Here is a 16,139-nt window from a genome sequence, read left to right on the forward strand (position 1 = left end):
TAAGGAAACCATGGTTTAGGATGATGACTGAAGCAGGCCACTGCGTCCATGTTGTAGAGCTTGGACAACCATTCAACCCCTGTCAAATCAATGGCCAAACAGCCAAGCCTGTGTCAATTATCTCCCTCAAGAGCACACTCACATCTTTAAAAGGTAACTTGATAAATGGCTCAATTAGTATTAAGGTGTCAGAAGTACTCTTGGTTTGCTGTTTTCCAGAGAGTAGTCCTGCTATTGGAATCACGGTAAGCATTTTGCCACACTACTAACTCCCTTGTGTTTCTGTAATGCTAACATGCAGAATATAATCTCGCACAAAATTTGAAATTTGTTATGCTGGTTGGCCTTCCCATGCTTGCTGCCACTTTGCTCTAAGCTAAAGCCTAGGAGCACAGAGTAGGCAGTGGAAATGCCACCTTGATGGCAAACACTAAAGAAGCACTTCTGCGTCCACGACTTTGCAAGACTCCTGGAAAGAAGTACAGGTTGTTTAATTGTGTCACAAATGGAAAAGAAAAGGTCAGTTTGAGAACTGTACATTAAAGCAAAACAATACCAGTAAAATTACACCACTTGGTTTCCAGTACAAGAAATGGTGAGTCTTTCAGCAACTCATTTCTTAGACAAGAAAAGGGAAGGGTAACACCCTGGGAAACTGGATAAGAATTCCTGTGATTCTTATTTAGGCAAGACACGGTTGGGAGTTTTGGACTTGGCTGGCAAGTCTGCTCTGTTTATTAGCAAAAATCCCCATGAAGTATCATTTTGTTTTGCTCGTTTTCAGTTCCAGTATGAAAAAAAAAGTATAGATGATCCCTGTGTTTTCACCCCCTCTCTGCCCACTTGGTGAACACACTGATCCATCCTCTTGTTACCTCCAGTCTCACCCTTGAACACCTGTAACCTTCTTTTCTCTGGCTGTCCTTTATCATCTCTCAGTCTTTCCACCTCTGTCCAAAATTCCCCCCCCCTCCAAAAAACCCATTGCTTATCATTGCTCTGATCGGGTGATGCACCTCCTTCAGTCCCTGCTTTAGCTTCTGTATCTGTCATGAATTCTGTTCTCACCTTTTGAGAACACTTTGGGTGGTATTTCCCTGTCCTACCCACTGAGACTCTCTTATTCGAGCAAAAAACGGTACAGGCTCAGCAGGAGTTCAAGAACAGGGCAGGAGGCTCAGAATCAGACAGAAGCAACGAAGATGTCCCAACAAGGTTTACATGCCCTGCTCGCCAAGCTTTTAAAGACAAGACGTGGTATGCTCACTTGCAAGTCTCGCTCACCTTGCAGGATTGTGTGCTCCCCTGGGGTAGGTGGGCCTGCTCCTATGACGGTGGCTTCTGGTTTTAGGTGACAAGACTGCACCCTCCTGTTCAGTCGCTTTTGCCTTCCTCCTTCGTCTGCTCAAAGCCCCCCTCAGCCTCCACTGAGGCTCTCTGCTCTGCAGGAAGGTCAGGGACGACAACCACCATCCCTGCTCCCCTTTCCAAAGCAGCTGAAGTTGGGGCAGATCCCTCTCCCTCTGACCCAGTTCCTCATCATTCAGTCTCATTCCCCAACCACTTATTCCTTTCTCCTCCTGCTGCATCAGAGACTGCCAGCCCAAACACAGATCCCAACAGCTCTGTGGGGCTCATGGCATGAATCTCAATTGCCACATTTTCTTAAAGTTATCCTCATTTTGTAATTTCACATTACAGATACTATACCTCTTCTTCCTCCCCCCCTTCCCTACTTCCCTGACTTTCATCTCTGCTGTTGGAATTTCAGATGGAAAGCTCTCCTGAGCAGGGATTGCTTTTGTCCTTCCCAATTCTCCAGCCTGTGTGTGTGTGTGTGTGTGTGTGTGTCCCTGAAAAGTGCCATGTATATTTATATGTTAGATCAAAAATAAACAATACTTTACAGAGAGTGCTGGAGGTTATTATCTGGTGTGGCAGTAATAGGCAAGGCCAAGAGCGGCTGTTCCCCAAGCAGCGATGATTTCTGTTTCTGTTTTATCCCCTATTCAGAAAGTGCATTTTGTATAAGGCACCAGGGCAGTGGGAATAAAGAGAGCTCTCCTCGCATATATGACTTCACAACAATCAGGGCTGTACTTTGCAAATGCAGCTAGCTAGCTTCTGAAAAGATCTCCAGTCCCGAAATTGCACCACTGAATGCTTATGTTTCTCTGCCAGTGTTGATGTTAGGATGTCAAACCCTCCTGAACAAAAGTTCGATCTGGTATTGCACCATTTACTGGGATGGTAAGTTAGTCTGATCTGGTTTTAAACCATTTGCTGGGGTGGTATGTTACCTATGGTTAGCGTGTTCCAACTATTTTTGTGTTGTTGTTTTTTTTGCTTTCTTAAGTATTTTTTTAAAAATCGGCATCATGGTTTTTAATAATTTTGTTAGTTGCTTTGTAGATCATTAGATTGCAAAGTCGCAATGCACATATTTTAATAAATAGATATTAGCATGGATAGATAACGTGGATTTTGAAAGAGACAAGTTAGACCTGCTTACCTGGAAGTAAGCCCTGTTGAGCTGGTTGGGAGTGGCATCCAAGGAAAAGTTGCATTGGATTGATCCATTAATATATTCGTTTCTGAAAAATCAGGAACTAATAATTTCTTACAGAATTGATAATATGTTGTGTGTAGATTGTGTGTCAGAGACAGAGAGAAAGAGAAGCCCTAAATGACTCTTGGGTATGGAAAAGGTTATTGGATAGGGAAAATGTGTGCCTTGTCATTTATGATTTATTTGGCGTTCCTGCATTGCAGAGGGTTGGACTAGATGATCCTTGGGGTACCCTCCAACTCTGAAATTCCCTGTTTCTATGATTCTAATCCTAACCCTTAAATGGAGCTTAAGATGTGCTTGATAATGAGGCCAATTTAGAGGAAAATAGGGAATTGTATTAAGGATCATTGCTTATAATATGAGGTGCAACTATAAAAGGAGGCTTCTGTAATGTTAATTCCTGCGGGGTCTTTTTGTATATTTTTCTTAAGCTCCGAATATGTTGGGAGATAGATAATTTAAACTTTCATATTTTAAATTTATGTCTCTTGCCTGTTATATCAACATGAAAGGGCTGTTTCATTATAGAATATAAAAAAGTGGCAAAATTTCTCTGTGTTTGTCTATTAGACATTTTTTGTTTTCTGTTGTCTGCTTTAAACAAAAAACTATTTGCTTAAATATGGTTCCCTGCCTAACCAACAGCCAAGATAGCTAACAAAATCCAATATAAACAAATGTAAAACCACAACAAGCTTGCTAAAAATATGAAAAAGCAAACAGCCAAGCAAAAAGAAAGCAGCAGCAAAACACAAGTCTACATAGTACTGAAGTTACGCAAAACACAACAGTTTATGTAATACAGAAGTCACTTGCATTATCCTTCGACTGCCATCCAAAATAGCCAACTTGCTCAAAGACCAGTAATGATAGGTCAGTGGAGGGTGTTCCACAGTTGTGGTGCCATGACCCAAAAGGCTCTGTATAATCCACTCATCAGACATCGTAAGATGGAGGGATGTGGAGAAGGGTCTCTGAAGTATCCTGAGTAGTCTGGCTCACCTTAACACCATTAGAACTGGGGTGACCCTCCAGATGTTTCTAGCCTGCACCCCCTATCATGCCTGATCAATGACCACACTGGCGGGGGGGGGTGATGGAAGTTGGATTCCTAACACCTGGAGGGACAAAAGTTCTCCATCTCTGCATTAGAATGAAACCTTTAGGTTTCTGCCATTCCAAAAAAAATAAAAAATAAAAAAAAATCCAGCAATCCACAAAACATGATTGGACATATGTCTATACGCATGGATGTGTATATATTGCATGAGGGTTTTTTTTCCAAGGAAACAAATTGGGTCAGATAGAAATGAAACGTAAAAATTATACAGTCAGTTTAGTAATATATATTATTATGGGAATATCAGACAAGTTTAAGGCTGCATATCGGCTTGGAAGTTAAGTTTGACTGAAATGACAGGGAATCACAAAATTGTGCTTGGGGATTGGGGGGGCTAAGCTGTTTTATAAAGAACATTAAATAACCGAAAAGAGATAATGCAGAAAAATAGCATTGTATTGTTGGCGTAATGGGGAAATGAAATTGTAAATCGTGGTAAGAAAATAAGCCTTGTGAGCTTCTGTTGTGATCTTTAGCTACAGATAAAGACGTGTTGGGTCGGTAGGCATTTGTTTGTTCCTTTTTAATCAAAAAGACATTGTACCTTGGAAAGGAGCTTTCAGCGCAGTGCTTCGCTTGCTTTCTGCAGATATACTGTGTGTAGAAAACAAAAGCAAATCTATTGTTTTGCCTTCTGCGTGCATGTAGAAACCCCCTGAGCTAGAAATGGAGGAATCCTCTGCAGATGGAAGATTAGCTCTGTAGATCAATTTGAGTCCTTTGAGGAAAAGGGAAGGAAATAAATAGAATAAAATTAATAAAGGTTTCCTGTATAGAAATGTATAGAACCGTGTTACTGCGGCAATACAGCGCCGATAGTCAGGGATGCAAAGGTAATGTTGTACAGACCTCACTAAGAACAGTGTCCCCAGCATTGAGGCAGCCTGTTGAGCTTGCATTTGAGTCCTGTAGTTGCCTTTGAAGTGACAGCTTTTATTGACTTGTGGAAAGGCTTATTTAGAAGGAAGAGCACCAGTGTGTCACCAGAAATTATATCTTGGTATGCATGCTCAGAAATAAACCGTTTTACTTCTCCCAAGCCATCACATACCAAGGTGTTGACCAAGCAGTGTGCTGAGGCCATTCTCTGATTTCCTTGGCCTTCTCTCTTTCTTACCTTGTGTTGTTCATGCATGCAGGTGTGGCTGAAGTGAGGTGGGTGGGTAGGGTGGCATGCTCCTGGCCTCCCAACAGCAACATCTCCACCAGTAACTGGTAGCGGCAAGCAGTGTTTGAAATTAACCAGGTGCGTTTTGCTGCTGGCCTGGGTCCAGTGATGAGTATATGGAGATTTCTGGGCTCAAGTTTGGCAGCCACAGTTTAACAACCTCTGCCTTAAAGGTAAAGGTAACGGGACCCCTGACCATTAGGTCCAGTCGTGGCCGACTCTGGGGTTACGGCGCTCATCTCACTTTATTGGCTGAGGGAGCCAGCGTAAAGCTTCCGGGTCATGTGGCCAGCATGACTAAGCCGCTTCTGGCGAACCAGAGCAGCGCTCGGAAACACCGTTTACCTTCCCGCCTGAGCGGTACCTATTTATCTACTTGCACTTTGACGTGCTTTCAAACTGCTAGGTTGGCAGGACCAGGGACTGAGCAACGGGAGCTCACCCCGTCGCGGGGATTCGAACCGCCGACCTTCTGATCTGCAAGTCCTAGTCTAAACCACAGAACCACCCGCGTCCCCACAGTTTAACACAGTTTGGCAACCACAGTTTAACAGGCTCTGCCTTAGTTCATAGTAAATACCATTTCCAGTTCCACTGTGTGTGTTTCTCCTTCTTGCATGTTGGGACAAGTGAATTGTTGCAAGAGCAAGCCACAGTCAAGCAATGTAGTTGAGATCATAGAATTGTAGATTTGTAGGGTCATCTGACCCAACCCCCTGGTGAATAGACATTCCGTTTCAGCGATTGTAACCTAGGTTTAAGGTGACGTTTGGCGCCTAGCTTCTATATCTGAGTTTCTAACACTGGTGGTGAGGTGGCTGGAGGGTCTGCACTGTGTGAGCAAACCGGGGAGCTGATCCAGTGCTCCTGCCTGTGTCCACACAGCACCGATCTCTCTACTACCTCTCCCAGTAAGAAGTAGCAATGCCACTGCATGTATGCAAAAAACAAACAAAAGCAAACAAAAAAAACCCTCAAAACAATATATATAACAAAAGAAATAAGAGAGGAACAAATCAAAACAGGATCACAGGCGTTATTGTGTAGACATAGCCACATTCTTCAAAATCTGATGCAACGTGACTCTTGTATAAATTGCTGTTTTCTCATTACGTATTTCCCACGTTTAATCTCTAGGCATTTTCTAAAAATGAACAGAAGCAATTCTGAGTTGGAGAAGCTGAGCAGTGATTCTACAGAAAACCTCAGTCCTGCTTTCCAGGGAATCCACGTCACTTTCACCGCTGGCTCCACGGACAGTTTGAATTTGGACACAAATGCATTCGGCAATGGAGGTAGCTAAAAGCTGTGTGTTAGTGTGGGGCTGTGGGGTTAATGTACGAAACATGTTCTGTAAATTGTGACATAGTGACCCAGTTTGCACGTCACAGTAAACCATAGTTAATGGTCTACTGTGAATATGGAGGTGGCTCCTGCCTTGCTGGCCCCTAATTGGAGCAACAAGCCATAATCCCTGTCCTTGTGTTATATCTGACTGAGAGACTATGCTTTATTTCACTCAAACAAACCATGATTAATAATATAAGTGAGTTTGCAGCAAGCCATTAACTATGGTTTACTGTGTTGTGTGAATGTGGGCAATAAACAGGCCCTGTAAAGCTGCATTTAGAATTTCACTTCCCCAGGGAAGCTTTACATGGTCTCTTCCTTTCACCCTTCAGGTGGGTGTAAGCTGTCCTTTGTATCCATGATACTTTGCTTTTTTGAATGCCCATTTATTCAGCTTTGTTGCTAATGTGCCAAACTATCCCAAAACCAAATGGAACCTTTGAATGAATGACAGGACAGCATAAGTCATTACTACAAAAGCAGTCTTGGACTTGAAAATATATGGGCTGAATGTAGCTTAAATTCAAGGCGTCTGGCATTTCTTATGATGACGTATCAGAGCAGTTGGAGGACCATGCTTCCTGTGATGTCACCGAAATTAGGAGCAGGACTTGTGCCCTCTATAGGCAATGAGCTGCGCTGCAAGGGCTAGCCATGGTGGCCAGCTGTCAATCATAGGATCAACAGGAAAGCCAGTAGCCATCCCTTGCGCTATCTTTTTGTCGTAAGTGCTGCATAGTAGTGAAGAAGACTACATCCGTGTTGGGAAAGGGATGATGATGATGATGATGATGATAATTGTTAAGTTGTGGGTGAACATATCAGATGACACAGTGATTCGTCAAACAGCTCTTGTTTATTCAGAGGCCAGAACAGAACCGAGCTGAAGGTTTCAGTCAGCCTGCTTATATAGAGCTCCAGTACACATAATTGTAACAACTTTCTAAAACTATCCAATCACTGAACGTCACTTTCGATCCCTTATTTGCATAACTATCTACAGTATCCCCCTGCTGGCCCAGGGTGAGAACTTCAGTACACAACAACAACAACAACAACAACAACAATAATAATAATGCACTGCATGTGAATTGTCCTAACTTTACAAATATCTTGTGCTTGGCCTACAATAAGGTACTACAAAGTAAAGAAAAAAATAGTAAGTAAAAAAATTCTCTGAGTCCTCACATAGCTTGCCATGTTGCTTAAATATTTACCCTGTTCCAGCTTCACTGCTCTTTGGCAGCCAGTGCCCAGTTCTGTGACAGAGAGCCAGGTTGTCTTCAGAAACGCCATGCAATGTTAACTCCACCTTCCAATAACATTCCTTTACTCAGTTGGATAGCCTCATTCACAGCGGGGATATACAGGTTGCATTGTGCTTAGCTTGCAGAGCTTAGGTAATTGTAATAAAAGTCACTTTGGACTTCCCACTTCAGTGCTAAGGTTGCGAGTACCAGAACTTGATGGGTTTTAAAATGAGGAATTAGGGATGCACAAACATCCCACTCTTCGACCCAAACATGAATTGCCTCCCCCTTTCCATTCAAACCACAAAACCCCTCAAGTGATTTGGGGTGGGTTTGATGATCGTAAAAACACCCAGGGAAGCCTGGTTCCCAACATGCTAGCAGAGAAAGGACTTCTCTTCTACAGCATTTATTCGCTGGCTGAGGAAGAGGGAGCTTCCCTTTCTCCGTGGTGTCAGGAGTAGGCTAGAAATAAAACACCCGGTGTCAGCGAAGTTAACTCTTTATTCCAAGAAACCAAAACAGCGCAGGCCTAGTGATCATAGCAACTCTTCTCAGTAGGTCTTGCCCCAGTGAGGATCGAAGATTCTCACGATCTCGCCGCTCCCTAAGACTCCTCCTCTGCCAGGTCCTTCCCAAGCAAATTCGCGCTCCATCTAGTCTCTCATTGCTCTGCTCTCTTCATTCCTCTACATGTTCTGGGAGACCATGTAAACCCTTGTTACGGCTGTCAGTGTGGTTGCTCGAGAGTGATCAGGCAAGATCCCTCACTGGTCTTTTCAAAAGCTTTATTATTGGTGCAAAAACCTTTACAATACAGAACGCCTCTATTCCATGTCTTGCTCACTCACTAGCAGAATCTGAGAGTGGGCGGTCCTTAAACTTTCCCCAGCAGAGTAGTCTCTTGACCCCCAGCTGACGCCTCCCCTCTCTGCACGAAAGCCGACTGCGCAAGGAAGGCTTGGGTAAAGGGGGACCTCCCTCCTCCCCGCTTTGCTCAGGCAAGGTGTCCTGGCGCTGCCTTGCATCCTCCGAGCCCTGCAGCTCTTCCCCACTAGAGGCGTGGCTTCCTTCCTCCGCTGAGGAAGTCCTGCTCCCCAAGATTTTTGGAGGCTCTCTGTAATCCATCTGCGCTTCCCACTCTCACCTCTGAGCCAATGGCAGTTCCCTGACAACCCTATTACCTCTTCAGCTTCCGACACCTCCTCCTCCCAGTCTGCTCTCTCTTCTCCCTCTGACCACTCCTTGTCATCCCACCACCAAACCCCTGGCTCTGAGCCTTCTTCCCCATGGGGGTTTCCTTGGGGGTTCCCCAGCTGCTGCCTCCCACCATTCCTCTGCACCCAGCCAGCCCATGGCATTGGTTAGCATTGAGACACAGTGTGTTCTGTGGGTGGGGAAGAAATTGGATTCAGTTCACATTTCATGGCAAATCTCCCAAACTTGCACTGCAGCCAAGCCGTCCTTCAAAACCCACACTTCTCTGAATTTCCTGAAGAAATTCTCCAACTAGATAATGTATAGGAAAAACGTATTACGTTAGGAGAAATTGAGGTGTATTAGGCAAAATTGCACACTGAAATGCTGACATATTCTCATGAGGACTTAAAAAGAAAATTGGCAAAGAGGTGCCAAAACGTGGAGAGCTAAACGTAAGATTGGAAAAGTAAGAAATGGACAAATTTGCCCATCCCTACCCTGCAGAAGGGGGTTGGGGGGTGGAAACAAGATAGCTTTGCCAGGAACCAACATGGCTAGCAACAGTGCTTCTTGGGCAAAGTGCCTTGCTTTCCCCTGCGTGGCCTGGAAGACTCTGCTCCATGCAAAGCAAGAGAAATAAAGGCACTTTGCCCAGAAAAGAAAGAAAGCTCCCGTTAGGCAGGGCATCTTATTCCACCCTGTTCTACAAAGAAGGGGAGGCTTGAGGGGAACTGCGCTTCCCGCCCCGATTTTGCTTGTAGAAATCAGATAGGGTTGTTTGCCTGTTCATCCCTAGTATATAGGGAATATGTCTGGGAGGAGTTGTGGGCAAGATGATAAGACTCACCATTTTGGGAGAGCTTGAGAACAAACCTTGTCACGCCTGGCATAAGCAAAGGTTTGTCAGGAGCTGCTCTCCTGGTCACTTCTGCTTTTCAAAAGTCACTTACTTTAGTTTACAGATGGCTAATGTAGGCATAAGGGATGCGGGTGGTGCTGTGGGTTAAACCACAGAGCCTAGGGCTTGCCGATCAGAAGGTTGGCGGTTCGAATCCCCGCGACGGGGTGAGCTCCTGTTGCTCGGTCCCAGCTCCTGCCAACCTAGCAGTTCGAAAGCACGTCAAAGTGCAAGTAGATAAATAGGTACCGCTCTGGCGGGAAGGTAAACGGTGTTTCAGTGTGCTGCTCTGGTTTGCCAGAAGCGGCTTAGTCATGCTGGCCACATGACCCAGAAGCTGTCTGCAGACTCTCTCGGCCTATAGATATGTGAGATGAGCACGCAACCCCAGAGTCGTCCGCAACTGGACCTTATGGTCAGGGGTACCTTTACCTTTACCTTTAATGTAGGCATATGCAACCAGAACACCTATTTTAAACATGTTGTGGCTTAATACCAGAGCCACGTGTGGTGCAGTGGATGGAGACTTGAAATGGGGAGACCTGGGACTCAGCTCTGAAACTTGCTGAATGACCTCCAGTGTCAGTCACTTTCCCTGAAGATAAACTAGACATGGTGATGATTGCAGGACTTAATCCAGGTCCAGCCTATTCCCTATAAAGGCAAGGAGGAGCAGAACCCCAACCCATCTTTTTCCACCCAAAATCTCTCTGTCTCCTGGCAGGGGTCACATCCAGACATGGACTTCCACAGAGGAGAAAAACAGCTTTAAAAAAGTGGTTTTGGGGTGAGGAGCAGGCAGGCAGGTGGGAAGGAGCCATTCAGTAAATTATAGAAAGGATCTAATATTACTTGAGTATCAAAACCAGATAGTATAGCCCTGTGTGACAATGGCAGGGACAAGGGAAACCCATAACTAAATGTGAATTTATTTGAGGAAACCTAGATTTACATGGAACTGATAGATAAAATGCAGAAAATACAGAAAATGATGAAATGATAGAAGCAAGAGACAACTTCTCAATATATAGAGAGGTGTAGACATGCTAGGAGTAAACCCACTGAAATCAATGTGACTTAATTTAATCAACTAATTTAGTCCTTTTGATTTCCACAAGTCTATACTCGGCCTGGGTACACCCATATATTATAAACACTTAACTCCCTATGGCTTTTTTCTTAATACTTAAGATTAAAACCTGTGCTTTTAAATTGGCTTTTAATTTTTCTTGCACGCACCTAACACCTTTCCTGGCAATAAATGCCACCTTTCTCAGAATTCTCTCTACGAACCATCATTTTTATTCATTGTGCACTTTTTGGAACCTAATCGCTTTGCGTTACTAATGAAGGCAGAAGCTCGAACAGTCAGCTGGATAATTTCATGCTGATTTCTGTATCGCCAGTCATACACACTACGGCAGCCCCCCATCCCCCCTGGGTCCTGGGCTGCCATGGGGAGGGAGATTCATCCACACAGGCTCCTCTCCCTCCTCATCACAGCACAGGACCCAGGGGGCTGGGATGCCGCCATACAGACACACATATAATGTCTCATAATTTTATCATGCTCTGGCGTGACTTTGACCCCATGTACAAAGGCCATTCTTGTTTTGGCTGCTACAATGATCCTAGGCTAATCTGGGTGCAAAGTTTCATTACCCTAGGCTGGCATGCTTACCTTTTTAGATGGAACTTGATCTAGGCCTCACATTGTAAAACATCTTTTTTTATCCGTGCTGGTAGGAGTCCCCGGCTTATAATTGCTTTATTGTCTGCATGTGTTTCAGGACAGTCGTGCAAAACGAGCCTTCGTTCACCCACCCGTACCGGGAAGCCGACCTTTCCTTCAACTCATTTCCCTGCATGTCCCAGCAAAGACAGGCCGCACTGCAAACCTTTGCAGCCGCCTCCTCTGCCGCAAAAGAAAACCGTCAGCAGAGCTGTTTCTTCGCCAGATGGTTTTTACTGGGGCCCGGCTTCGCCAGCTAGAGCTTCAGGTCCCGCAAGCCCCAAACTGAACTTCAGTCAGTCGGAAAGTAACGTCTGCATCCGCGAGGAGCCTCCGTTCGGCTCCACCTTGGGAATCAACCGCCAGACATTTTCTTCTTCTGAGTCACTGGAGAAAGCCTTCAGAGGGTCCCATTCCCCATATCCCTGTTCTGCTAAGAATGGCGGCGCCTGCTGTAGCCAGAGCAAAAACTTGCCACCTCGTTCCTCCTCCCAGCACAGCATGTCCACCACGGTTTCCTCAGGTTCTAGCTTTCAGCTCCACAACCTCCTCAGCAATATTGACAACAAAGAGGGGGTGTACGCCAAGCTAGGCGGGCTGTATGCGGAATCCTTGCGCCGCCTCGTTTCTAAGTGTGAGGACTGTTTCATGCGCGACCAGAAGAGCGAGCTGCATTTCAGCGAGAACAACTGGTCCCTCTTCAAACTGACGTGCAACAAGCCTTGCTGTGATTCAGGGGACGCCATATATTATTGTGCCACCTGCTCCAAGGATCCGTCAAGCACCTATGCGGTGAAGGTATGTCATTGCAAAATGCTTATTTTGTCATGACTTGCTTTGTGCTTTTGGCCTTTTCTGGCGGTTCCCTCACTAGGAGAAGCCAAGTTACAGGGAACCAGGCAGAGGGCCTTCTCGGTAGTGGCACCCGCCCTGTGGAACGCCCTCCCACCAGATGTCAAAGAGAAAAATAACTGCCAAAATTTTAGAAGACATCTCAAGACAGCCCTGTTTAGGGAAGTTTTTAATATTTAATAGGTTATTGTATTTTAGTGTTTTGTTGGAAACTGCCCAGAGTGGCTGGGGAAACCCAGCCAGATGAGCGGGGTATAAATAAATTATTATTATTATTATTATTATTATTATTATTATTTTCACTGGTCTCTGGCTGCCATGAACTCGAATGATCTGATGACCTTCACAAGGATGGGGGACACACACACCCTATATATACAGTGGTACCTCAGGTCGCCGATCAGAAAGTTGGCAGTTCGAATCCCCGCGACTGGGTGAGCTGCCGTTGCTTGATCCCTGCTCCTGCCAACCTAGCAGTTCGAAAGCACATCCAAGTGCAAGTAGATAAGTAGGTACCGCTCTAGCAGGAAGATAAACGGCGTTTCTGTGCGCTGCTCTGGTTCGCCAGAAGCGGCTTAGTCATGCTGGCCACATGACCTGGAAGCTGTACGCCTGCTCCCTCGGCCAATAAAGCAAGATGAGCGTCGCAACCCCAGAGTCGTCCGCGACTGGACCTAATGGTCAGGGGTCCCTTTACATTTATCTTGGGTTACAAATACTTTGGGTTACAAACACTTCGGGTTACAAACTCCGCTAACCCAGAAGTAGTACCTCGGATTGAGAACTTTGCCCCAGGATGAGAACGGAAATCGTGCGGCGGCGGGAGGCCCCATTAGTGAAAGCGAGCCTCAGGTTAAGTACAGTTTCAGGTTAAGAATGGAGCTCCAGAACGAATTAAGTTCGTAACCCAAGGTACCACTGGGTTCTTTCAGAATTTTTCAGGTGTGTTGCCTGATAAGGAGCCTTGAAATATGCTTGAATTTTGCTTTAGAGGGGAATCTGCTGTCAAACTGGTTCTATTTAGGAACACACATACCAAGGATTTTGCTGGTCTGCTTAAAAATATATATATTGCAGGGAGTCGGACCAGATGATCCAATGGGGTCCTTCCAACTCCATAGTTCTGTGATCCTGTGATATTATTATTGCATTCTGCTGAAGTTCATAGAGTGTTTTGTCTAAGAAGGAACAGCCAGGTTCGCTTCGAAATTTCCTTCAGGCAAAAATTCAGTGGCAAATAGCACCTAGCAAAACCCCAGGTACAGGGCAGGTGAATTGCCTAAAAATACCAGAGATCAAAGAACAGAGTCCAAAGTTTCTGGTCAGAACAAGCAAACACTCGAGAGTCGAGCTCTAAGAGTTGCCCAATAAGAACCAGAGGGAGCACAGAGTTTACACACAATCCGTTGATTAGCCTGCCAGCAGCAATTCTCCTTTTTTCGCAAGCAGGACTGATGAGAGGCTGCAATAAAGCCAGTAGGGCACAGCTGGGCCTGGTTGCCGTGGCAACCCTCACAGCGGCAGGTATAACAGAGCAGGGCTGGGAGCAAGCCTTCATACCTAAATTTCCAATTGATGTACTGCCAAGAGCGGGCAAGTCATATATCCCTGTAATCCAAAGGGTTCTAAATTGCTTAATGTTGCTTGCGGAAAAAAAGAGGCACAGGTCATGATTCCCAGGATTGTTTTTTCTCTCTCTCGCATGAAACCCCGGCAGAATGAACAAGCACTGCCACCTTTTCCCTGGCCTTCTTTTCTGTGAGTGGGGACAGAAGGATCTACCAATTTCAGTTCCCTCGGTTTCTCATTTCCCCCAATCTTAAATTAAGTTCTCCATGTTTCTGCAGCAATCTGCAGTTTTGTTTGTTTGTTTTTAAAATCCTCATGAAAATACGTCAGCTGGCATTTTAGTGGAAATTTCTCCTAATTTTTAATTTGCTGTTCCGACTAGTATACAGTTTTGCAAGTCATTTTTTTCATAATGTGGTGGATTCTTCTTCTTTCTTAATAAAATCTTTAAATTAGTTTCCCAATATACCCCCATAAAAGCCAAATTATAACAATAACAATGACTTCCCAAATTATACAATTATCAAAATACCAATCAACTTCCAATTAATACATTTTAGTTAAAGTGGCTCCCCACATAATGGTTTGGGTGCACTTCCGAGCTTATATCACTGCGTTCTGTAATCTTAATTAATGTCAGTTGCATTTCAGTTATAATAATAATCCCTTAGTCAACAGCTACATAATTAATGATTTCCATTCGTGATGTTACAATATATAAATTCATAAAGCTTCAGGTGAGGAACTCAAACTAATATTCTGCCCTGCGTGTGAAAAGGAAAGCAGGGGAAAAAATACATTTGGCACCAACTTGGCCTCAGGTTTTGTCAGGATGAGGCGTACAAGACCCCATCCAACTGTCTTAGGGATTGCATTCTGGATTTGTGTAGGTTTCACTTCTTAACACACAAAAAGCACTTTCTAAAAGCCATAAAATATTTCTACAAAGCTCTAAAAATGATAAAACTATATATTATAAAGTCTAGAAAACCATAGAACCCCATTTACAAATTGTTGTTGTTTAGTTGTTTAGTCGTGTCCGACTCTTCGTGACCCCGTGGACTAGAGCACGCCAGGCGCTCCTGTCTTCCACTGCCTCCCGCAGTTTGGTCAAACTCATGCTGGCAGCTTCGAGAACACTGTCCAACCATCTCGTCCTCTGTCGTCCCCTTGTCCTTGTGCTCTCAAACTTTCCCAACATCAGGGTCTTTTCCAGGGAGTCTTCTCTTCTCATGAGGTGGCCAAAGTATTGGAGCCTCAGCTTCAGGATCTGTCCTTCCAGTGAGCACTCAGGGCTGATTTCCTTCAGAATGGATAGGTTTGATCTTCTTGCAGTCCATGGGACTCTCAAGAGTCTCCTCCAGCACCATAATTCAAAAGCATCAATTCTTCAGCGATCAGCCTTCTTTATGGTCCAGCTCTCATTTCCATACATCACTACTGGGAAAACCTACAGGCCTTTGTTGGCAAGGTGTTGTCTCTGCTTTTTAAGATGCTGTCTAGGTTTGTCACTGCTTTTCTCCCAAGAAGCAGGCGTCTTTTAATTTTGTGACTGCTGTCACCATCTGCAGTGATCATGGAGCCCAAGGAAGTAAAATCTCTCACTGCCTCCATTTCTTCCCCTTCTATTTGCCAGGAGGTGATGGGCCCAGTGGCCATGATCTTCGTTAAATTCCATTAGCAACACACACACACACACACACACACTGTGTGGTAAAGCCTTCTTGAATAAAATTGTCTTGAGTGTGTGTCTAAGCATCATGACGTTATGTGCCTGTCTAATTTTGGCTTAGAGGCTTAGACCTTAAGAGGGCCTGAAACTGCATAATTTCTAGTCCCAACATCTTTTTCTCCCCCCCCCCTGTGTGAATTGCGGGGCTCATTTTCAATGCATCACACGCAGGGGCGTCTGCGTTGATGCCCATTTCACAAAGGGGAAAAAAGGCCTGCCTTTCTGCCACTCGGCTTACTTCACTCGGTTTGGGCTCCCAGTGGATGCGCGCTACAGAGGGAGCGCGATGGCGAGGGAAGGAGACAAACCTTGTTTTGTGTTCGTCGCAGACCACACGTGTGTGTCCCCACATTACAAAATGCGCCTTTATTGTCTGACTCTGGCAGACAGTAGCGTGCTAAAGCTGAGCCAAAGAACTGAGATACAAGCTCCGCTGCTGTGTGTGCGAGTTCTAAGTGGGGAAATGTAGCTAGGCAACTTTTTGGAATGCTTTCATTTTCGTCGCTGGAATATTTCTGACAGACAGTGGTTTCAGGGCTTTTGTGCCTTTCCTTTTTCTTTCCCTGTGAATGTGATATTGTTGCACTGACTGCAGACATGAAAGAAGCTACAGATCTGATTGTTGCCTCAAGTCAGGCTTCAACAGGCCTGTTTCAAAGTTTGAGCTAAGATGAGCTTCCTGTCATGTCTTAGAAC

The 16,139-nt window shown here is 44.9% G+C and overlaps 1 protein-coding gene across 6 annotated transcripts in view; it reads left to right on the top strand.

Annotated features, from left to right (window-relative positions):
• The window catches only part of PRAG1 (PEAK1 related, kinase-activating pseudokinase 1), a 76,988-nt gene that overhangs the window by 55,154 nt on the left and 5,695 nt on the right, over nt 1-16,139 (top strand). For all 6 annotated transcript variants that reach the window (XM_083592858.1, XM_083592862.1, XM_083592857.1 and 3 more), the window contains 2 exons: nt 5,998-6,155; nt 11,349-12,088. In XM_083592858.1, coding sequence (XP_083448984.1) covers nt 5,998-6,155; nt 11,349-12,088 — 898 coding nt within the window. The remainder of the gene's footprint in view (nt 1-5,997; nt 6,156-11,348; nt 12,089-16,139) is intronic.

This window comes from Podarcis filfolensis (assembly GCF_964270895.1).
Source record: "Podarcis filfolensis genome assembly, chromosome: 17".
In the NCBI taxonomy this organism is placed as follows: domain Eukaryota; kingdom Metazoa; phylum Chordata; class Lepidosauria; order Squamata; family Lacertidae; genus Podarcis; species Podarcis filfolensis.